The sequence below is a fragment of the Caretta caretta genome, chromosome 1 (assembly GCF_965140235.1).
Source record: "Caretta caretta isolate rCarCar2 chromosome 1, rCarCar1.hap1, whole genome shotgun sequence".
Taxonomy (NCBI): Eukaryota; Metazoa; Chordata; order Testudines; family Cheloniidae; genus Caretta; species Caretta caretta.
Genome location: NC_134206.1, coordinates 1,310,016 through 1,333,565, shown reverse-complemented (window position 1 = coordinate 1,333,565; position 23,550 = coordinate 1,310,016). Strand labels below are relative to the sequence as shown.

At 44.9% G+C, this 23,550-nt stretch overlaps 1 protein-coding gene across 3 annotated transcripts; it reads right to left on the bottom strand.

Annotated features, from left to right (window-relative positions):
• Positions 1-14,588: 14,588 nt before the first annotated feature.
• On the bottom strand, positions 14,589-22,292 carry LOC125642729 (olfactory receptor 52R1-like). 3 transcript variants are annotated; one of them, XM_048864572.2, is made up of 3 exons: positions 19,300-19,376; positions 18,158-18,177; positions 14,589-15,640 (listed from the first exon to the last, which is right to left on the bottom strand). In XM_048864572.2, the coding sequence occupies exons 1-3, from the start codon at positions 19,374-19,376 to the stop codon at positions 14,589-14,591; spliced, it is 1,149 nt and encodes a 382-aa protein (XP_048720529.2). The 3 variants fall into 3 exon arrangements, with proteins under 3 accessions (XP_048720529.2, XP_048720449.2, XP_074983672.1); XM_048864492.2 differs by lacking the exons at positions 18,158-18,177; positions 19,300-19,376 and adding an exon at positions 22,262-22,292 and having other exon boundaries at positions 14,589-15,505; XM_075127571.1 differs by lacking the exons at positions 18,158-18,177; positions 19,300-19,376 and having other exon boundaries at positions 14,589-15,587.
• Between the last annotated feature and the right edge of the window lie 1,258 nt (positions 22,293-23,550).

Here is a 23,550-nt window from a genome sequence, read left to right as displayed (position 1 = left end):
GGTTTACAGAGTTGGAAAATGAAGAAGGGGCTCAGCAGGTAATAACTGAAGGTGGAGGCGCAAGGAAGAAGAGAACAGCGGCTAGTCCTATAGGAAAAGGGGAAGAGTTAATGGAGACTACACCAAATATGAGCCCCAAGAGGATACAGGATGGGTTGAAGAGGATTACAAGGGAGAATAGGAATGGAAGGAACTTGCAGCCAGAGGGAACAGGGGATAGACTGGAGAATAGCATCGTCACCAGGAAAAGGCAGGTCTATGTGATCGGGGACTCCTTACTGAGAAGAATAGACAGGCCTGTAACCAGAGCTGATCCAGAGAATAGAAGGGTGTGTTGTCTTCCAGGTGCTAAGATATGGGATGTTGACCTGAGGTTGAAAAGGATCCTAAAGGGAGCAGGAAAGAATCCCCTAGTTATCCTTCATGTGGGAACAAATGATACAGCTAGATTCTCGCTAGAAAGTATGAAGGGAGACTATGCTAGGCTGGGGAAGATGCTTAAGGAAATTGAGGCTCAGGTAATCTTCAGTGGGATTCTGCCTGTTCCTAGAGAAGGGCAACAAAGGCGTGATAAGATTATGACTATCAACAGATGGCTTAGGCAGTGGTGCTATAAGGAGGGCTTTGGGATGTATGGCCACTCGGAGGCATTCATGGATAGAGGACTGTTCTCTCGGGATGGACTTCATCTGAGTAGGGAAGGAAATAGACTTCTAGGATGGAGGCTGGCACAACTGATTCAGAGAGCTTTAAACTAGGAATTTGAGGGAGATGGTTGGGAGATGCCCAGGTAATCCCCACGCCGGATTTTAGCATTGAGGGAGAAGAAAACAAAGTAAGAAAGGATACAGCTGTGGGTAGAAGAATGTATATAAGGAGGAAGGGCAGTGTAGATACCAGTCTAATAGGTCATATTGGCTGTAGAATGACCGTGCCTAATAGGGAACAGAATGTGAGTGAGGCCAAACAGCAAAAATTAAGATGTTTGTACAGCAGTGCAAGGAGCCTAGGTAACAAAAATGGAGGAACTAGAGGTACTGGTGCAGGAAGTGAAACCAGATATTCTAGGGATAACAGAAACAGGGTGGAATAGTCGTCATGACTGGAGTACAGCTATTGAAGGGTATGTGCTGTTTAGGAAAGACCGAAATAAAGGTAAAGGTGGTGGAGTAGCATTGTCTATCAATGAGGAGGTAGAATGTAAAGAAATAAGAAGCGATGGAATGGATAAGACAGAGTCCGTCTGGGCAAAAATCACATTGGAGAAGAAAACTACTAGATCCTCCCCTGGGATAGTGCTTGGGGTGTGCTATAGACCGCCAGGATCTAATTTGGATATGGACAGAGCCTTCTTTAATGTTTTTAATGAAGTAAATACTAATGGAAACTGCGTGATCATGGGAGACTTCAACTTCCCAGATTTAGACTGGAGGACAAGTGCTAGTAATAATAATAGGGCTCAGATTTTCCTAGATGCGATAGCTGATGGATTCCTTCATCAAGTAGTTGCTGAACCAACTAGAGGGGATGCCATTTTAGATTTGGTTTTGGTGAGTAGTGAGGACATCGTAGAAGAAATGGTTGTAGGGGATAATCTTGGTTCAAGTGATCATGAGCTAATTCAGTTCAAACTGAACGGAAGGTTAAACAAAAATAAATCTGCAACTGGGGTTTTTGATTTCAAAAGGGCAGACTTTCAGAAATTAAGGAAATTAGTTAGGGAAGTAGATTGGACTGAAGAATTTATGGATCTAAAGGCAGAGGAGGCCTGGGATTACTTTAAATCAAAGCTGCAGAAGCTATTGGAAGCCTGCATCCCAAGAAAGGGGAAAAAATTCATAGGCAGGAGTTGTAGACCAAGCTGGATGAGCAAGCATCTCCGAGAGGCAGAAAAAAAGCAGAAAGCATACAGGGAGTGGAAGATGGGAGGGATCAGCAAGGAAAGCTACCTTATTAAGGTCAGAACATGTAGGGATAAAGTGAGACAGGCTAAAAGTCAAGTAGAGTTGGACCTTGCAAAGGGAATTAAAGCCAATAGTAAAAGGTTCTATAGTCATATAAATAAGAAGAAAACAAAGAAAGAAGAAGTGGGACCGCTAAACACTGAGGATGGAGTGGAGGTCAAGGATAATCTAGGCATGGCCCAATATCTAAACAAATACTTTGCCTCAGTCTTTAATAAGGCTAAAGAGGATCTTAGGGATAATGGTAGCATGACAAATGGGAATGAGGATATGGAGGTAGACATCACCATATCTGAGGTAGAAGTGAAACTCAAACAGCTTAATGGGACTAAATCAGGGGGCCCAGATAATCTTCATCCAAGAATATTAAAGGAATTGGCACATGAAATTGCAAGCCCATTAGCAAGAATTTGTAATAAATCTGTAAACTCAGGGGTTGTACCATATGATTGGAGAATAGCTAACATAGTTCCTATTTTTAAGAAAGGGAAAAAAAGTGATCCAGGTAACTATAGGCCTGTTAGTTTGACATCTGTAGTATGCAAGGTCTTCGAAAAAATTTTGAAGGAGAAAGTAGTTAAGGACATTGAAGTCAATGGTAAATGGGACAAAATACAACATGGTTTTACAAAAGGTAGATCGTGCCAAACCAACCTAATCTCCTTTTTTGAGAAACTAACAGATTTTTTAGACAAAGGAAACGCAGTGGATCTAATTTACCTAGATTTCAGTAAGGCGTTTGATACGGTGCCACATGGGGAATTATTAGTTAAATTGGATAAGATGGGGATCAATATGAAAATTGAAAGGTGGATAAGGAATTGGTTAAAGGGGAGACTACAACGGGTCATACTGAAAGGTGAACTGTCAGGCTGGGGGGAGGTTACTAGTGGAGTTTCTCAAGGATCGGTTTTGGGACCAATCTTATTTAATCTTTTTATTACTGACGTTGGCAGAAAAAGTGGGAGTGTGCTAATAAAGTTTGCGGCTGATACAAAGCTGGGAGGTGTTGCCAATTTAGAGAAGGACAGGGATATCATACAGGAGGATCTGGATGACCTTGTAAACTGGAGTAATAGTAATAGGATGAAATTTAATAGTGAGACGTGTAAGGTCATGCCTTTAGGGATTAATAACAAGAATTTTAGTTATAAACTGGGGACGCATCAATTAGAAGTAACAGAGGAGGAGAAGGACCTTGGAGTATTGGTTGATCATAGGAAGACGATAAGCTGCCAATGTGATAAGGCTGTGAAAAAAGCTAATGCGGTTTTGGGATGCATCAGGAGAGATATTTCCACTAGGGATAAGGAGGTGTTAGTACCGTTATACAAGGCAGTGGTGAGATCACGTCTGCAATACTGTGTGCAGTTCTGGTCTCCCATGTGTAAGAAGGATGAATTCAAACTGGAACAGGTACAGAGAAGGGCTACTTGGATGATCCGAGGAATGGAAAACCTGTCTTATGAAAGGAGACTCAAGGAGCTTGGCTTGTTTAGCCTAACCAAAAGAAGGCTAAGGGGAGATACGATTGCTCTCTATAAATATATCAGAGGGATAAATACCGGAGAGGAAGAGGAATTATTTAAGCTCAGTACCAATGTGGACACAAGAACAAATGGATATAAACTGGCCACCAGGAAGTTTAGACTTGAAATTAGACGAAGATTTCTAACCATCAGAGGAGTGAAATGTTGGAATAGCCTTCCAAGGGAAGCAGTGGGGGCAAAAGATCTATCTGGCTTTAAGATTAAACTTGATAAGTTTATGGAGGAGATGGTATGATGGGATAACATGGTTTTGGTAATTTAATATTCATGGTAAATAGCCCCAATAGCCTGTGATGGGGATCTGAGTTACCCAGGAAAGAATTTTCTGTAGTATCTGGCTGATGAATCTTGCCCATATGTTCAGGGTTTAGCTGATCGCCATATTTGGGGTAGGGAAGGGATTTTCTTCCAGGGCAGATTGGAAGAGGCCCTGGAAGTTTTTCACCTTCCTCTGTAGCATGGGGCACGGGTCACTTGCTGGAGGATTCTCTGCTCCTTGAAGTCTTTGAATCATGATTTGAGGACTTCAATAGCTCAGACATAGGTGAGAGGTTTTTCACAGGAGTGGGTGGGTGAAATTCTATGGCCTGCATTGTGCAGGAGGTCGGACTAGATGATCATAATGGTCCCTTCTGACCTTAGTATCTATGTATCTATATATCTATGTACTGTATTAGGTTAAAAAAAATAAAACAGATTTTTTAACTAGAGAAAGATAGATTTTAAGTGGTTATAAGTAATAGCAAACAGATCAAACTTGGTAACTTAAGAAATAAACAGAACTGCAATCTCAGTTGTATACACTAAACAGGACTTGAATCAAGCCATGTCTCACCCTGATGGTGCAAACAGTCCAAAAGTCTTCCATACACAGGCTAGAAATCCCATCAGCCTGGGACCACATCCCCAGTTCAGTCCGTTTTAATTAGGTCTTTCCAGATGTTGAGTTGTGCGGGGAGTGAGACCAAGTGATGATGTCTCTTACTCCTGTTATAGCTTCTGCCATGTGGAAGGAATGTCATTGTCCCAAACGAAGCCCCCAGCACAGTTAGTGGGAAAGAACAGGCACAAGATGGAGTCCAGTGTCACATGAGCTGGTCTCATGCCCTTGTAAGCTTCAATGAGTCATAGCAGGGGCCATTACCCATATCTTGGCTAGAACATTCAGAGGAAAGTCCATCAGTTGGGGATAATCTTCTTCTAAAGCCTATCATGTTTTTTAATGGACTGTGACCGGGGTCCAGGGGAACCAGCTGAGGTCACTTAATTAGGGTGAACTGCAAAGAATGGGGCAGGCAATCCCCAACAAGCTGGTGGATATTCCAATACTTAGATTTATCAAGCCAGCACAAAACAGCTTCTGTTATACCTCACTGGTTACTCAGAAACCAACAACACAGTTCCCTTAAAGTAAGCCAGCCTCGGGCCTTCACCTCGATACCCAAGTCAGATATGATGAGGATTAATTAAAACCTTATTTCATAATATAAAAGAAAAGGTTCTACCAACCCCAAAGGACCAGACACATTGCCGCCCTGGTTAATGAATGTTTCAGATCTTACCTAAATACACGCTCCAGCCAACTCTTATTAACTAAACTAAAATGTATTTAAAAATACAAGAGAGAGTATGGTTAAAAGATCAACATACATACAGACATGAGTTCAATTCTTGAGGTTCAGATACATAGCAGAGATGGTGAGCTTTTGCAGTTGCCAAGAGTTCTTTTGGAATTTAGTCCACAGGTTATAGTCATAGAATCATAGAATCATAGAATATAAGGGTTGGAAGGGACCCCAGAAGGTCATCTAGTCCAACCCCCTGCTCGAAGCAGGACCAATTCCCAGTTAAATCATCCCAGCCAGGGCTTTGTCAAGCCTGACCTTAAAAACCTCTAAGGAAGGAGATTCTACCACCTCCCTAGGTAACGCATTCCAGTGTTTCACCACCCTCTTAGTGAAAAAGTTTTTCCTAATATCCAATCTAAACCTCCCCCACTGCAGCTTGAGACCATTACTCCTCGTTCTGTCATCTGATACCATTGAGAACAGTCTAAAGCCATCCTCTTTGGAACCCCCTTTCAGGTAGTTGAAAGCAGCTATCAAATCCCCCCTCATTCTTCTCTTCTGCAGGCTAAACAATCCCAGCTCCCTCAGCCTCTCCTCATAACTCATGTGTTCCAGACCCCTAATCATTTTCGTTGCCCTTTGCTGGACTCTCTCCAATTTATCCACATCCTTCTTGAAGTGTGGGGCCCAAAACTGGACACAGTACTCCAGATGAGGCCTCACCAATGTCGAATAGAGGGGAACGATCACGTCCCTCGATCTGCTCGCTATGCCCCTACTTATACATCCCAAAATGCCATTGGCCTTCTTGGAAACAAGGGCACACTGCTGACTCATATCCAGCTTCTCGTCCACTGTCACCCCTAGGTCCTTTTCCGCAGAACTGCTGCCTAGCCATTCGGTCCCTAGTCTGTAGCTGTGCATTGGGTTCTTCCGTCCTAAGTGCAGGACCCTGCACTTATCCTTATTGAACCTCATCAGATTTCTTTTGGCCCAATCCTCCAATTTGTCTAGGTCCTTCTGTATCCTATCCCTCCCCTCCAGCGTATCTACCACTCCTCCCAGTTTAGTAGCATCCGCAAATTTGCTGAGAGTGCAATCCACACCATCCTCCAGATCATTTATGAAGATATTGAACAAAACCGGCCCCAGGACCGACCCTTGGGGCACTCCACTTGATACCGGCTGCCAACTAGACATGGAGCCATTGATCACTACCCGTTGAGCTCGACAATCTAGCCAGCTTTCTACCCACTTTATAGTGCATTCATCCAGCCCATACTTCCTTAACTTGCTGACAAGAATACTGTGGGAGACCGTGTCAAAAGCTTTGCTAAAGTCAAGAAACAATACATCCACTGCTTTCCCTTCATCCACAGAACCAGTAATCTCATCATAGAAGGCGATTAGATTAGTCAGGCATGACCTTCCCTTGGTGAATCCATACTGGCTGTTCCTGATCACTTTCCTCTCATGCAAGTGCTTCAGGATTGATTCTTTGAGGACCTGCTCCATGATTTTTCCAGGGACTGAAGTGAGGCTGACTGGCTTGTAGTTCCCAGGATCCTCCTTCTTCCCTTTTTTAAAGATTGGCACTACATTAGCCTTTTTCCAGTCATCCGGGACTTCCCCGGTTCGCCACGAGTTTTCAGAGATAATGGCCAATGGCTCTGCAATCACAGCTGCCAGTTCCTTCAGCACTCTCGGATGCAACTCGTCCGGCCCCATGGACTTGTGCACGTCCAGCTTTTCTAAATAGTCCCTAACCACCTCTATCTCCACAGAGGGCTGGCCATCTCTTCCCCATTTTGTGATGCCCAGCGTAGCAGTCTGGGAGCTGACCTTGTTAGTGAAAACAGAGGCAAAAAAAGCATTGAGTACATTAGCTTTTTCCACATCCTCTGTCACTAGTTTGCCTCCCTCATTCAGTAAGGGGTCCACACATTCCTTGGCTTTCTTCTTGTTGCCAACATACCTGAAGAAACCCTTCTTGTTACTCTTGACATCTCTGGCTAGCTGCAGCTCCAGGTGCGATTTGGCCCTCCTGATAACATTCCTACATGCCCGAGCAATATTTTTATACTCTTCCCTGGTCATATGTCCAACCTTCCACTTCTTGTAAGCTTCTTTTTTATGTTTAAGATCCGCTAAGATTTCACCATTAAGCCAAGCTGGTCGCCTGCCATATTTACTATTCTTTCGACTCATTGGGATGGTTTGTCCCTGTAACCTCAACAGGGATTCCTTGAAATACAGCCAGCTCTCCTGGACTCCTTTCCCCTTCAAGTTAGTCCCCCAGGGGATCCTGGCCATCCGTTCCCTGAGGGAGTCGAAGTCTGCTTTCCTGAAGTCCAGGGTCCGTATCGTGCTGCTTACCTTTCTTCCCTGTGTCAGGATCCTGAACTCAACCAACTCATGGTCACTGCCTCCCAGATTCCCGTCCACTTTTGCTTCCCCCACTAATTCTACCCGGTTTGTGAGCAGCAGGTCAAGAAAAGCGCCCCCCCTAGTTGGCTCCTCTAGCACTTGCGCCAGGAAATTGTCCCCTACGCTTTCCAAAAACTTCCTGGATTGTCTATGCACCGCTGTATTGCTCTCCCAGCAGATATCAGGAAAATTAAAGTCACCCATGAGAATCAGGGCATGCGATCCAGTAGCTTCCGTGAGCTGCCGGAAGAAAGCCTCATCTACCTCATCCCCCTGGTCCGGTGGTCTATAGCAGACTCCCACCACTACATCACTCTTGTTGCACACACTTCTAAACTTAATCCAGAGACACTCAGGTTTTTCTGCAGTTTCGTACCGGAGCTCCCTCACATACAGTGCTACTCCCCCACCTTTTCTGCCCTGCCTGTCCTTCCTGAACAGTTTATAACCATCCATGACAGTACTCCAGTCATGTGAGTTATCCCACCAAGTCTCTGTTATTCCAATCACGTCATAGTTCTTTGACATCACCAGGACCTCCAGTTCTCCCTGCTTGTTTCCAAGGCTTTGTGCATTTGTATATAAGCACTTGAGATAACCTGTTGATCGCCCCTCATTCCCAGTATGAGGCAGGAGCCCTCCCCTCACAGACATTCCTGCCTGTGCTTCCTCCCGGTATCCCGCTTTCCCACTTACCTCAGGGCTTTGGTCTCCTTCCCCCGGTGAACCTAGTTTAATGTCCAATATCACATTCAGGGTGTACCATCTTAACTGGGATCTCATCTTGTGACTCAACCTTCCCCTGATGAAACTTAAGCCGATCTGAGATAAACAGGATTGGGACCCATGGATCTTTTATACAATTTCAAGCCTTCTTTGACAGGTCGGAGTCCCTCGGGGAACAATAGGCACTCATTTCCTAAGCATCCTCATTATTTATTCACACAGATTAACATAAGGCAAGTGCCTGTTTTTCCACCATTCACAGGTGATTTGCTATACATTTCAAAGAGAGATGAATACAGAGATATCCTGTGTTTACAATTCATTTAAATGCTAGAATGTTCTTTTGATCTCTGAATTAACAGAATACAGCATAGACAAGGACTGCTGGTTAAATTGTTGACCACTACCCACATGCATGTAAATACACAAAACCACAAACTTTATCTCCCCATATGTCTTTAGGGATTAAATTTGAGTCATTTATCCTGTAGGACGCTTAACCCTTTCTGGCCATGCGTCACATGGGCCATTACCTTGAATGGTTTAACCACAATGTGCTGGCTAGACTGGATGTAAACTACTTTGTGGGTGTTACCCAGGAGCAAACATATTTGACTGGTATATGGACTGGTATATAGTCCATATTGATAACTTTAGGTACAAAAATTATACATGCATACAAATAGAGTAATCATATTCAGCAAATCATAACTTTTCCGTTGAGAGTTTACATGTCATACTTTATATAAAACACCTCAAATCATATCACCGTGGTAAATATGGGGGTGCCTGAGTATTGCTTTGGGGCACAGAGAGTCACACCTCGCCCCTTAGTTTACTGCAGGAGTGCTAGTCACTGAGTGATGCGGAGGCCGTGTGCCCGAGGCCCTCTTTAGGATTGCACCATACAACTCCCAAGTGTTGCAAACACTGTAGTGTTACCCACACATTTTTTCCAAAGTTCTGTGCACCTTTTAACACTTTGTGGAGCAGCCCTGTGATCTGAAAATTCAGCAAGTGTGCCTTCTCTGGGTTGCTAGAAAACCTTTCTTTGTATCTCTGAAGCATTGTTAACCATTGTGTTTTTCCAGCTGGGGATAATTCAGTACAGATATTCATCAATGTCATGAGGTGGTGTGCCTCAGTTTCCCCCTCCACACAGCAGGTTTATTATCATGTCCCTGCTGTGATAAGATTTGAGCCTGTTAACAAGTGTTAGCTGAGAAGTATCCCCACAGGGCTTCTTGTTTACTATTCCTAGCATGCCCAAAATCTTTTCTCAAAAATCATGCACATTACACCTTTTCATAGGATTTACCATCAGTACCAAATTCTTTGTTACAACCTTTACCATGAGCAACAAACTTTGCATCATGAGATTTAACAATAACACCAAATCTTTTATCAAAAGTAGGCGTTTCCAAGTATTTTTATTATATCAAGCCTTCTGCTTGGAGAGTTTGGTTTCTTCAATAGCCATTGTGTCTTTAAACATTTCCTTGAACTTTAACATGTATTTAGTTACTGGTTTTCCTTTCCCTGCAGTGTCCCCTTCAGTAGGGATCCTAGTCTAAGGTCATTTTTGGGTCTGATATTCCAGAGTCTGGTGAGGTAAGGATGTAAGGGAACTTTCTGTGTTGGCTAGCTCTCTGTGGAGCTGCTTCCCAATCCCAGGGTTATGGCCATGCAAAAAATCTACCCCCACCCTGTCATGCTCTGTACCTCAGAGGAACAACCTGCACCCCTATGTTCATCCTAATAATATGATTGTGTGGTATCCAATGCAAAGTTTGTCATGTCACGTGTCTTTGGAAGGCTCATGATGCACTGAGCATTTTTGTTATAGTGATGTTATAGGTTGTAATTTCATGCATTCATTTATGAGGCTGAAAATGTGTCCTTAAAACAAGCCCGGCAAAACTCTCCTGGGGCAGAGGGACAGTTCACACAAACCCAGCCCAGCCTCACTGGAACAAAGGACATTGGCCTAGGCAGCAACAAAGGATCTGTTAGACTCTTGAATGAGTCACCCCCCTTCCTTTGGTCAGTTTGGGATTGCAATGAGGTAATGCTCACCTGACTCTGAAGGCCGGGGGCAAAGCCAACAGGAAAGAAAGAACATGATAAAAGGGAGAGATGGTTGCCTTGCTTGCTCTCTTCCACCTCCATCTACAGACACCACCACCAAGCAACTGAAGTGCTGATCAAAGGGAAGAGCCTGGCTGAAGGGCATCAGCCAGCCCGTGGTGAGACGCATCTAAGTTTATAAGGGCACTGAAAGTGTTAAGATCAGCTTAGAATGCTTTTTGCTTTTATTTCATTTGACCAAATCTGACTTTGCTTTGACTTTTAATCACTTAAAATCTATCTTTATAGTTAATAAATGTATTTGTTTCTTCTACCTGAAGCAGTGTGTTTGGTTTGAAGCATGTCGGAGACTCCCCTTGGGATAACAAGGCTGGTACATATCAATTTCTTTGTTAAATTGAGACCTTCCCCACCCCTTTCCTAGAGGGTTGTGATCTGTGCTCTCTGGGGTAAGGGATGTGTCCTCTCCTAGCAACCCTTTCATAGCTGCAGCCTAACTGAGCCCGAGGACTTGCCCTTTATACTTCCTGTTCTGCCCTCTGACTTCTGGTGGGAGGGGGAGAATGGCCTGGCTCCACCCACCAGGGTTCACAGAGGTCATCTAGTCCAACCCCCTCCTCAAAGCAGGACCAACCCCACCTAAATCATTGTTTTCGTTTAGTTCAATAGCTCTTCTGTGTTCAGCCTCCTCTCTGGTAGCCTCTGCCTGCTTTAGCTCCAAAATTCTCACACAGTCTTTTTCTTTTTCTGCTTCCTGCAATCAGAACAGCTACAATTTTGCAATTGCTTTGCTGTTTTCACTCGTTTTTATGCTTTTCTGTCCCTACTTCCCTTTCCCAAAATAAGCAAATAGAACATAACAAAGCAGTATCCTCTTTGACTGATCTCCAGCCACCACACTTAATGTCTCACTTAAAATCTCTACACCAGTGTAGGAAGTGCAAATCGCACTCAGAACAATAAGCTGTGCATTTCACTCTGCTTGCAGTGTCACTGTGACAGACTTCCCCAGGGTGCAACCTGGAACTGGGGTACTGCTGAGCCCTCTGGCATACCATTCTGGGACCCCTCTCACACTGTGATAATGCAACAAGCTGCAAACCCCTCCAGCTTCTTCACTCACACAAATATTCACTGGTAGGCACACACCCAGCTGCAGTTACATGAATGCTTTCGCCAGCCACTCATGATTAACAGCCCCTTGAGTGTTTGTAACTGGCACCTAAGGCGGGATGCACATGAGAAGTGGCAGAGAGAGAGGTATGTGTGTGAGATACAAAGGAAAGGGAGAGATGGACCTAAATGCATGGGGAGGGAGAGAGAGAGATGGGATGAAACCCACTGGAACAGGGACTCCCTGCCTCTTCCGTTCTGGGGAGCACTTTCCAAGGGAGAGACAAATCCCCTCCCTGACCCCAAACCAGCACTACTTGGTTCAGAAAACACTTCTATCAGGGCAGCCTGGCTGGATCAGTCCTGGAACCAATGTAGCAGCTCCAAGTTTGCTCTCACAGACCCGCTGAAGCTCCCGTGACTGGACACCCGCCAGGTGGCTGTGTTTGGGTCCTACACACTGGATCCATATGCTTTTGAGTTGGAGCAGCGTTCAGGCCCTGCCTCTGGTTCTAGGTTTCTAGGCCCGCCCTCAGGGTGCTGCTTCCATTCTAGTGCCTCCTTCTGAGACTGAAGACTTGCATGCCAACCACCAAGGCCCGGAGGCTAGTTTCGGCCTGGCTCCTCCAGACTCTCCAATTGCTTCAGTACACCCTTCCCAGAGCTCCCCCTTGAACACACTCAGTTTCCAGTTTCTCTCTTTCAGGACACAGGATCATTAAAGGAAACAGACCCAGGCCTTACAAAAGGGGTTGCTAAAAGAATTCCTCTGCTTCAGACAGCACAGCAGATACCGAGATCCCGGTAAGCACAATACAACACCTGCACACCTGTCTCTGTGTCCTCGTTGCCCTGGAGCATTCTTTGGGATTTGGTCTGAGCCTTCGGGATATCCAGGGGCCACCTCCTGCAGCTCATGACTTCTCCTCCTGCTGGAGTTTGATTCTCTTCTGCAGACATAGCCCTGCAACCAAAGAGTCCCCTCTGCCACCTTTGTGCCCCAGCTTCTCTCCGTGTTTTTGAAGGTCTGGGCCAACACCTCTTCTCTCTGTTCCCTCTTCTGGGGAGGTTCCATTACTTCCATGCCCACCCCTCTGCAGAGAAGCTGTGGAAAACTTTCTTTAATCTAGAATGCAGTTACTCCTTTCTTCTCTCCTGGCAAGGTCTTGATAGATTCTGACAGTCTTTAATGACCAACATATTTATAGACTAATGCCTCCACCCCAGCCTCCTGCCCCGTCGCATGAAAACAGTGAGTGAAGTGTACAGGCAAAGCCCAAAGACATAAGGATACAGATGGTTCATACAATCAAATGGGAGTTAATAGGCTTTCTTTGCATCTGGGTTTTACCCAGACTGTCAGGTTTTTGGCTTCTGTATCCAGGTGCCAGTTAGAATTGCCAGGTACCCAGTTTCCAACCAGAAAGTCTGGTCTAAAAGGGGACTGGTAGTGTCCAGTTACTTCAGGGCATGGGGAGGCATCAGGTCGTTAACTCACGGCAGCCCCTGCTCAACCAGGCTGCCTCCTACCAGCAGAAAGGCAGCTTATCAGGCTGCAGCATCTCCCATCCCATCCCCGGAGCACAGATTCAGGGGAGGAACATGGAGATGGTCCATCGAATGACAGGGGGAGGGGAGCCAAGGAGCAAGCAATGGGGGTGGGGCTGTGGGAGAAGAGGTGGAGAAGCGGGCTGGGCCTCAAGAAAATAGGTAGGACAGGGGGATGGGTCTTTGGGGAAAGAGGTGGGGCAGGGGTAGCGCCTTGGGGGAAGAGGCAAAGCACAGTGTGGGGTCTCAGGGGTTCAGTTACCAGCAATTAGAAAGGTTTCAGAGTGGTAGCCGTGTTAGTCTGTATCAGCAAAAAGAACAGGAGTAATTGTGGCACCGTAGAGATGAACAAATTTATTTGAGCATAAGCTTTCATGGGCTACAGCCTGCTTCATCAGATGCATGCAGTGGAAAATACAGTGGGCTGATATATATATATATATGTATACAGAGAACATGAAAAATTGGGGTTGCCATACCAACTCTAATGAGACTAATCGATTAAGGTGGGCTATTATCAGCAGGAGAAAAAAAAACTTTTGTAGTAATCATCAGGATGGCCCATTTCAAACATTTGACAAGAAGGTCTGAGTAACAGTATGGGAAAATTAGCATGAGGAAATAGTTTTTAGTTTGTGTAACGACTCATCCACTCCCAGTCTTTATTTAAGCTTAATTTAATGGTGTCCAGTTTGCAAATTAATTCCAGTTCTGCTGTTTCTCATTGCAGTCTGTTTCTGAAGATTTTTTTGTTGAATAATTGTGACTTTTAGGTCTGTAATTGAGTGTCCAGAGAGGTTGAAGTGTTCCCCGACTAATTTTTGCATGTTATAATTCTTGACTTCTGATTTGTGTCCATTTGTTCTTTTGTGTAGAGACTGTCCGGTTTGGCCGATGCACATGGCAGAGGGGCATTGCTGGCATTATTAAATTAGCATGGGGCACTATATCCCCGTCATAAATATAAAGGGAAGGGTAAACACGAAGCTCGGAGAACCTCGTTGGCACCTGACCAAAATGACCAATGAGGAGACAAGATACTTTCAAAGCTGGAGTGGGGGGGAGAAACAAAGGGTCTGTCTGTGTGATGCTTTTGCCGGGGACAGAACAGGAGTGGAGTCTTAGAACTTAGTAAGTAATCTAGCTAGAGATGTGGTAGATTCTGTGTTCTTTAAATGGCTGAGAAAATAAGCTGTGCTGAATGGAATGGATATTCCTGTCTGTGTGTCTTTTTGTAACTTAAGGTTTTGCCTAGAGGGATTCTCTATGTTTTGAATCTAATTACCCTGTAAGGTATTTACCATCCTGATTTTACAGAGGTGATTCTTTTACTTTTTCTTCTATTAAAATTCTTAAAATTTAATTTAAAAGAACCGATTGCTTTTTTATTGTTCTTAAGATCCAAGGGTTTGGGTCTGTGTTCACCTATGCAAATTGCTGAGGATTTTTATCAAGCCTTCCCCAGGGAAGGGGGTGTAGGGTTTGAGGAGGATTTTTGGGGGGAAAGATGTTTCCAAATGGGCTCTTTCCCAGTTATATATCTGTTAGACGCTTAGTGGTGGCAGCAATAAAGACCAAGAGAGCCAGAGCACCTGGAGAAAACTTTAGGTTACTTTATGAGTAAAGAGCCCTAGAACCCTGTCCCGGATCTGTTTGGTCCTCACCCCGTAGATGATGGGGTTTAGAATGGGGGGTACCAGAAGGTACATATTGGCCATGAGAATGTGGAAATACAGGGGCACATTGTGGCCAAACCGGTGCGTGAGGAAGGAGAAGAGAGCTGGGATGTAAGAGGCTAAGATGACACAGAGGTGGGAGCCACAGGTCCCAAAAGTCTTGAGTCGGGCGTCCTTTCTGGAGAGGCTGAAGATGGCCCTGAGGATCTGGGTATAGGACAAGGTGATAAAAAACACATCCAGACCTGTCAACAAGAATGCCATAGAGAGGCCATAGTAACTACTGACATGGATGTCAGTGCAGGCCAGTTTCACCACGGCTATGTGCTCACAGTACGTGTGGGGGACAATGTTGGTTCTGCAATATGGCCACTGTCTGGCCATGAAGGGATAGGGCAGTATGAGTATGCAACCACGCAGCAGCACGGCCAGGCCAATCTTAGCCACCACAGTGTTTGTCAGGATGGTGGAATGTCTCAGGGGATGGCAGATGGCCACATAGCGATCAAAAGCCATGGCCACAAAGATCCCAGACCCCACCACTGAGAAGCAGTGAATGAAGTACATCTGGGTGAGGCAGGCACTGAAATCAATCTCCCTGGAATTGAACCAGAAGATGCTCAGCATTTTAGGCAGGGTGGATGTGGACAGAACCAGGTCAGTGACAGCCAGCATGCAGAGGAAATAGAACATGGGCCCATGGAGGCTCGGCTCCCTCTTCACAATGAACAGGATGGTGAAGTTCCCCAAGACAGCTATGACGTAAATGGTGCAGAAGGGGATGGAGATCCAGGCATGGGCTGCTTCCAGCCCAGGAATACCCAGCAGGATGAAGGTGGAGGGGTTGGTGAAATCGGTTTTGTTGGAATCTGACATGGAGTAATGGAGAAGGTGTTCAACTCTGAGGCAGAACGGTATCTCCTGCATGTACCGTATGTTCCCCTGACTTCCTGTATGTGCCCAGGGTCCAGGGTGATGGTCTCAGTACAAATGCCTGGGTGGAGAGAGAATGTTAATATGAGAGACTACATGCACTACTGGAGGCTGTTCTCATGGGTGAAGCAGATTGGTGGCTCTTCAGAAACTGAAAAATGACATTTTCATTATTCAGATAAATGAATTATGAACAACTGACTCTACTAATGCCAATTCCATACTTTATGTTGCTTCACGCATCAATAATTCCTACACATCTGTGATTGTTTAGTTTAGAGAAGAGAGAAAGAAGGGAGCATAAGATGGAGGAGAACAAATAAAAGAATGCAACTGATTACATTCAAATGGAGAAACAGAGAACAGCTGCTAACCAGTAATATCTATAGACACTTAGTGATTCAAGCGAGCTAATTCCCCTAAGCAGAGGCAAATTATCAGCAAAACTGATTGGGGGAAAAATTTAGACAGGAAAATGGGAATTAAAATTGGGAGTTATTCATTATTAGATAGCTAAAAAGCCACAATTCCACAGTCAAGAATGTGGATGATTTTGGCTCAAAGCCCAGTTCAGTGGCAAAGTGAAGGCAGCAATTAGGGAGGAAATAGCAGTATATCACAAATGGGGAAAGGGAATATAGCTATCAAGTAATACAAATTGGAAGTTTTGAACATTGATAAGGGACATAAAAGACATCAGGGTAAATCCATGCTTGGCAGGCCTAAGGATCACAAAAAGGAGGTAATTTAAGTATATTAAGAACAAAAGAAATCCTAGAAAAGGCTTGTGCCAGTTCCTAGAGGGAGGAAGGAAACTTGTTAATGTTGTAGAAAAGGTAGATGTGTTGATGAAATATTTTTCTTCAGCATTTGGAAAGAAGCATGTTGAGGTACTCCTATCACATGAGGTGATGGAATAGTCTCCAGTCCATTAGCTGCCAAGGAGGATGTTAAACAGCCTCGACAGTAGAACCTTGTAGTTACAAACACCAGAGTCATGAATCGACGGATCAATCACACATCTCATTCAGAAGTAGAAGTAGGCAATCAGGCAGCAACAAAGACAAAAAAAAAGGCAAATACAGGACAGTTCTGTGTTAAACATAAAATATTTTAAAAAAAGGGAAAGTTTAAAAAAATGATATGACAAGGTTAGGAAACACTGGAAAAGCTGGTCTGGGATTTGTTCAAAAAAGGTCTAGGAATATAATTAATGCCAGTCAACAATATGATTTATGGAAAGAGGTCTTGTTAAATAAACACTGAGAACCGTGCAGTTGTAATAGACTCTGATTTCTCTAAGGCGTTTGATTTAGTAGGGAAAACATTCAGATAATAAAAGAACACTATTCAATATGAGTAGGGCATAGGTAAAATGGACTAAAAACTGGCTAACTGATCGATGTCTGAAAGCAGTTGTCAATGGGCCATTGTCAGCGAATGGGAGTGTTTCTAGTGGGGTTCGGCAGGGATCAGTTCTAGGTCTGATGCTATTCAGTATTTTCATCAATGATGCGGAAGGAAATAGAAAATCACTGCAGATAAAATTTGTGGACTACCAAAAGACTGGCGGAGTGGTTACAATGAGGAGGTGAGGGCTGGCATTCAGATTGATCTGGAGCATTTGGTGAGCTAGGCCCATGCAAACAAAATGTTTTAATATAATCAAATGCAAAGTTATCCCCTCTGAACAGGCAAATGCAGACCCAACCTACAGACTAGAGCACTGTATCATGGAACGTAGGTACCCACGAAAGGATTTAGGGGTTATTGTGGACACTCAACTCATCGTGAGCTCCCACTGAAATGATGTGGCCAAAAGGGCTGATTCGATCCTTGGATGCATAAGCAGGGAAGTGGTAAGTTGGAGCAGGGGGAGGATTTTACTTCTGCACATGGCACTGGTGAAACCGACTGCATCCAGTTCTGGGGTCCACATTTTAAAAAGGATGTAGAAAAATTGGAAAGGGTGTGGAAAAGAGCCACAAAATGATTGGAGACTGGACAAAATGCCTGACAGAGAGAGACTTAAAGAGCCATTCTTATGTACTGATGTTATCAAAAAGATGATCAAGAGGAGACTTTCACAAGGAGAAAACCGTGAGTAATAACAGGCTCTGTAATCTAGCGGAGAAAGGCAGAGCAAGACCCAATAGCTGGAAGTTGAAGCCAGACAAATTCCGGTTGGAAATAAGGGGCAAAGGTTTCGTAGTGGTGCTGGTCAACCTTTGGCACAAACTGCAAAGGGAAGTGGTGGATTCTCCAACTCCTCATGTCTGCAGAGCTGCCGTAGCACTTCAGTGTAAACACTACTTACACAGACAGCAGGGGTTCTCCCATCAGCATAGGTAATCCACCTCCCCGAGAGGTGGTAGCTAGGTCGATGGATTCTGTCAACCTCATGCTGTCTACACCAGGTTAAGGTTGATACAGCGACATCTCTCTGGGGTGTGGATTTTTTTGTATTGCAAAAAAGCAAATGCAGTTTTGTGTTTCATTAACAGAGGCATAGGATGCAGTGCTGCTTAGGCCACAACTGGAATCTTGTGTCCAGTTCTGGGCACCACATTTCAGGAAAGATGTGGACAAATTGGAGAAAGTCCAGGGAAGAGCAACAAAAATTATTAAAGGTTTAAAAACATGACCTATGAGGGAAGATTGAAAAAACTGGGTTTGTGTAGTCTGGAAAAGAGAGGTCTGAATGGGGACATGATCACAGTTTTCAAGTACATAAAAGGTTGTTACAAGCAGGAGGGAGAAGAATTGTTTTTCTTAACCTCTGAGGACAGGATGAGAAGCAATGGGCTTAAATTGCAGCAAGGGAGGTTTAGGTTGGACATTAGGAAAAACTGTCCGGGTGGTTAAGCACTGGAATAAATTGCCCAGGGAGGTTGTGAAATCTTGGAGATTTTTAAGAGCAGGTTAGACAAACACCTGTCAGGGACAGTCTGGATAATGTCCTCTCATGAGTGCAGGGGACTGAACTAGATGACCTCTCAACTTCCTCTGGTCCTATACGGCTGTGATTCTGTGCCTTCTCCGCACTCCCCTCCTGCCTGGCTGACATTTCGAGGTTCCTTCCAGTCCTATGATGCTATGATTCTATGCCTTGGCCATGTTGAAAAATTCTTAGAATTGTTCCTCAGCCCTAACACCTCCTTACTTTCCAGCAGATAAAAGTCAGGTAACGGCCCCCTTCTCTCCCACCCCCACCCCCACCCCCCGTTAGCAGTCAGAGCACTGAAATACAAGAGGAGGACGTGACAGTCTCTGTGCATTAACACACAGCTGGCTCCTGAGGTCTTTGCTCAGTTCTCACTCCAAGGGGAGTTTTGCCTCAGTGGGACCTAAGCAAATCACGGGCGACAGACTCAGAATTTGGCCTTGTCTTGTCCACCTACTAACACCTTTCATCCTGAAGGATCCCCTGTGCCACTCAAATGCAGCCACCTTGAGGCTGGAGGCCATCAGCTGGAGTGGGCAGGGGTTGCACAGAAAAGAAGGACATTTCAGCCAGTAATACTGGAGCAAACCCATCCCCTGTGGCAAGGGCCCTGGGATGTTTACTGGCTGTGCTGAGCAGAAAGGACCCCAGTCCCATTCTCTATCCCATCATGCCCATGTTGCACTGGGTTTGTTGAGCAGGTGAGCTCCTCAGCAAGAGATGGTACCTGTGAATCCTGAGATGGAAGCCACTTCCCTGGGAATCCCCCTCTGGCAGTTGTGTCCCACACCTCTCTCACCCCAGCATCTCCAGCAACATCCCATGCCAAGAACTGACATGGGTGTGCCGCATTTATAATATAGCTCTGTGCAATCCCAGTGGAGTTTGCTCAGTGTCTACTGGAGAAACAGCATCTGGATGTAAACAGGCTGGAGACAGGCCTGTCTGCGCTTCTGTACTATTTATTCAGCTTTAGGAATAAACAGTAATTAAGGGACCTACCCAAAGGGAGATGAGAACTCTTGGGCTCTGCACCGAGTGACAGAGGAATTGGCTGCTCTGTGCATTTGTGTATATTTAAAAATTATAGTCAATTAGGAAGAAAACTAGGGATAATGTCAAGATCTCCATAGGGTCAGATACCCTGTAAATGCCCAGGATTTACTAGACAGACAGAACTAGACAAAGATGACTGAATAGAGAAATGAACGCCTCCATTGAAGGATCTTCAAAACACCTAGCAAAGGAAAGTCACTATGAACAGATCCCCATTACACAGATAGGTAAACTGAGGCACGGTAAAATATGAATTGGCCAATGTCACACAGAGACTGAATGCCAGGATGACACACAGAACCCAGGAGTCTGGACTTCCCTGCCGTAATCAGTCTTTCTGTCATGCCAAGAGGGAAATGGACTCCAGCTCTGACAGGGCCTGTGTGTTGGGTGGGATGCAGAGGAAAGTCTGGAAGAGGGAGCCTTCACCATCTTCCCAAGGTGAGTCTGAGGTTTTCAGAACTAGCTGGGGTTTGTGAGCTCCCCACTCCTGTGAGGTGTGAACTCCGGGACTCCACTTCCACTCCCACTCAGAAACCTGCCAATGCATCACAGTCACTGGGTCGCTTCGGGGGAGCAGATTTAGTAAACGCAACACCACAGATTGTTCCTGTGAATAGAGGGCAGCCGTGGGCCTGTCCTGGGGACAGAGGCCCCGCCCTCCCCACACACCTAGCCTGGAACAAGGGGGACCCTACAGGCAGGCTAGAGACTGGATTAGTGTTTGCATTGGATTTGTTCTCTCCCTCTTGGTTCATTTCCTCCCAGTGTCTCCCAGGTGGGATTGAAATCTGATGTTCCAGGCTGAGTCAGACTTTCCAGAACTGCCCCGCTGGAGTTTGCTTGGATTCCCACAGCTGCACTCTTTGCCTGCTCTTCTGGCTAATCAGGGGTATTTCTCTGGTGCGGAGCATCTGGGTGTTTAAGCCCTGGAACAAGACTGACCGAATTCTTCTGTCCGAGCCCAACAGGGGCCCCATGTCCACCTGTATTCAAGTTACAAACACTCAGTAGCTGGCAAGCATGGTTTGACCTTCGTCTGTAGCTAAAGGTAAAGGGGGGGGAGGGGCTAGGTCCTGATTTGTCTGGATTATTGTGTTTACAATTTATTATTATCTGAACTGTGGTAGCCTCCAGAGGCCCCGCTGCAGTTCATGGTCCTTTGTGCTGGACCCTTTGCAAACACAGAAGAAGAAACAGCCCAAAGGAGCTTAGAAATCAAATCAAGACAAGCCACAGTTACCGTGTAACAAACCAGAAAGGGGCCAGGTGGGGACACGGGGGAGTAACAGCGCTAAGAATGGGTGATTACTGGGTGAGAGAGAGACAGCTGAAATGCACAGCCCTGCCCTGGCTGTTAGAAGTATGCCCGTGGGGGTTACGATCCCCCTCCCAGTCTGGGCTGCAAGGCCTCTTGGTCTGAGGGTGTCTCTCTATGCTGGGCTCTCTGCCCAGGTCCCCCTTGCTCTCCCCAGCTGCTCACTGCAGCCGGCTCCAGACAGCCCCAGCTCGACCTCCAGCCCCAGCTCCTAGCTCCAGCTCCAGCCCCAGCCCCAACTCCAGCCTCCCGGTCCCAGCCCCGAGCTCCAGCTCCTAGCTCCAGCCCACCTCCAGCCCCAGCTCCAGCCCCACCTCCCATTGCCCCGGGGCCTGTCAGTCTCAGGGGTCTGGTTTCCATCGACCCTCCCCTTTCCTTTTGGTACTGGGAGATAGCCAATGAAAAATCATCACTAAATTTAATCATTTTTGTTGTTCTTTTCTGAATCTTTTCCAATACAATATCTTTTTGAGATGGGGCAACCACATCTGTGCACAGTATTCTAGATGTGGGCATACCCTGGACTTATATAGAGGCAATATGATATTTTCTGTCATATTATCTCTCCCTTTCCTGGTGATTCCCAACATTCTGTTTGATTTTTGACTCCCAGTGCACCCTGAGTGGATATTTTCAGAGAACTATCCACAGTGACTCCAAGATCTCTTTCTTGAGTGGTAACAGCTAATTCAGATCCCATCATTTAATATGTTTCAGAGGGGTAGCCATGTTAGTCCATTTCAGCAAAAACAACGAGGAGACTTGTGGCACCTGAAAGACCAGAAAGCTTATGCTCTAATAAATTTGATAGTTTTTAAAGTACCTCCTCACAAGACTCCTCATCATTTTATATGTATAGTTGGGATTATGTTTTCCAATATTCGTTAATTTGCATTTATCAACATTAAATTTCATCTGCCATTTTGTTGTCCAGTCACCCAGTTTTGAGAGATCCTTTTGTAACTCTTTGCAGTCTGCCTGGGACTTAACTATCTTGAGTAGTTTTGTATCATCTGCAAATTTTGCCACCTCACTGTTTCCCCTTTTTCCAGATCATTTATGAATATATTGAATAGGACTGGCTCCAGTACAGACCCCTGGGGGACACCACTATTTACCTCTCTCCATTCTGAAAACTGACCATTTATACCTATCCTTTGTTTCCTATCTTTTAACCAGTTACCAGTCCATGAAATGACCTTCCCTTTTATCCCATGACTGCTTACTTTGCTTAAGAGCCATTGGTGAGGGACCTTGTCATAAGCTTCCTGAAAATCTAAGTACACTATATCCACTGGATCTCCCTCATCCACATGCTCGTTGACCCCCTCAGAGAATTCTTGTAGATTGGTGAGGCATGATTTCCCTTTGCAAAAACCATGTTGAGTCTTCTCCAACAAATTATGTTCATCTCTGTGTCTGACAATTTTCTTCTTTACTATAGTTCCAACCAGTTTGCCCAATACTGAAGTCAGGCTTACTGCCCTGTAATTGCCGGGATCACCTCTGGAGCCCTTTTTAAAAATAGGTATCTTATTAGTTATCTTTCAGTAGCTGATTTAAATGATCGGTTACAGACCACAGTCAGTAGTTCTGCAATTTCACATTTGAGTTCCTTCAGATCTCTTGGGTGAATCCCATCGGGTCCTGGTGACTTATTACTGTTTAGTTTATCAATTTGTTCCCAAACCTTCTCTAATGACACTTCAATCTGGGACAGTTCGGCAGATTTGTCACCTAGAAAGAATGGCTCAGGTTTGGGAATCTCCCTCACATCCTCAGCCATAAAGATCGATGCAAAGAATTCATTTAGTTTCTCCGCAGTGGCCTTATCACCCTTCAGTGCTCCTTTAGCACCTCAATTGTCCAGTGGCCCCATGGGTTGTTTACCCGGCTTCCTGCTTCCGATGTACTTAAAAAAATTGCTATTACTTTTTGAGCTGTTCTTCCAATTCTTTTTTGGCCTTCCTACTTGTGTTTTTACACTTCACTTGCCAAAGTTTGTGCTCCTTTCTATTTTCTTCACTAGGATTTAAAGTCCACTTTTTAAAGGATGCCTTTTTGCCTCGCTCTGCTTCTTTTACTTCGTTGTTTAGCCACTGTGGCAGGTTTTTGGCTCTCTCACTATGTTTTTTAGTTTGGGGTATACATTTAAATTGAGCCTCTATTATGGTGTCTATGAAACTTGCAGGGATTTTACTTTTGGAGTTTTAATTTCTGTTTAACTACCCTCCTCGTTTTTGTGTAGTTCCCCTTTCTGAAATTAATTGCTACATTGTTGGGCTGCTGTGCTGTTTCCCCACCACAAGGATGTTAAATTTAATTATTTTATGGTCACCACAAGGATGTTAAATTTAATTATTTTATGGTCACCGTTACCAGAAGTCCAGCTATAGTAACCAAAAAAACCCCAAATCCTTCCCCCCTAGATTTGAAAGTGTCTTCTTTCCTCATTGGTCCTTCTGGTCAGGTGCCAACTGTTAGGATATAGATATTCAGGCCTATATTCTATACTCTAAGTGCATTCTTATCACTTGGCTAGTTCTAGAGATATAAAAGAAAGAATCAAAATCACTGTCTGCCAGTGTAAGGTCCTTCTCTGAGGGTGACAGTCTGAGGCCCTGTGTTTAGGCTAAGGC

What these genes read in the sequence shown, in the direction of transcription:
- LOC125642729 (XM_048864572.2), bottom strand. Translation starts at nt 19,376, where the DNA reads ATGTCAGTTCTTGGCATGGGATGTTGCTGGAGATGCTGGGGTGAGAGA. An exon ending in CACAACTGCCAGAGGGGGAT is followed by an intron (nt 18,178 to 19,299) that starts TCCCAGGGAAGT and finishes CTCCAATTTGTC; the next exon opens with CACATCTTTCCTGAAATGTG. An exon ending in CACATCTTTCCTGAAATGTG is followed by an intron (nt 15,641 to 18,157) that starts GTGCCCAGAACT and finishes ATTTGTACTGAG; the next exon opens with ACCATCACCCTGGACCCTGG.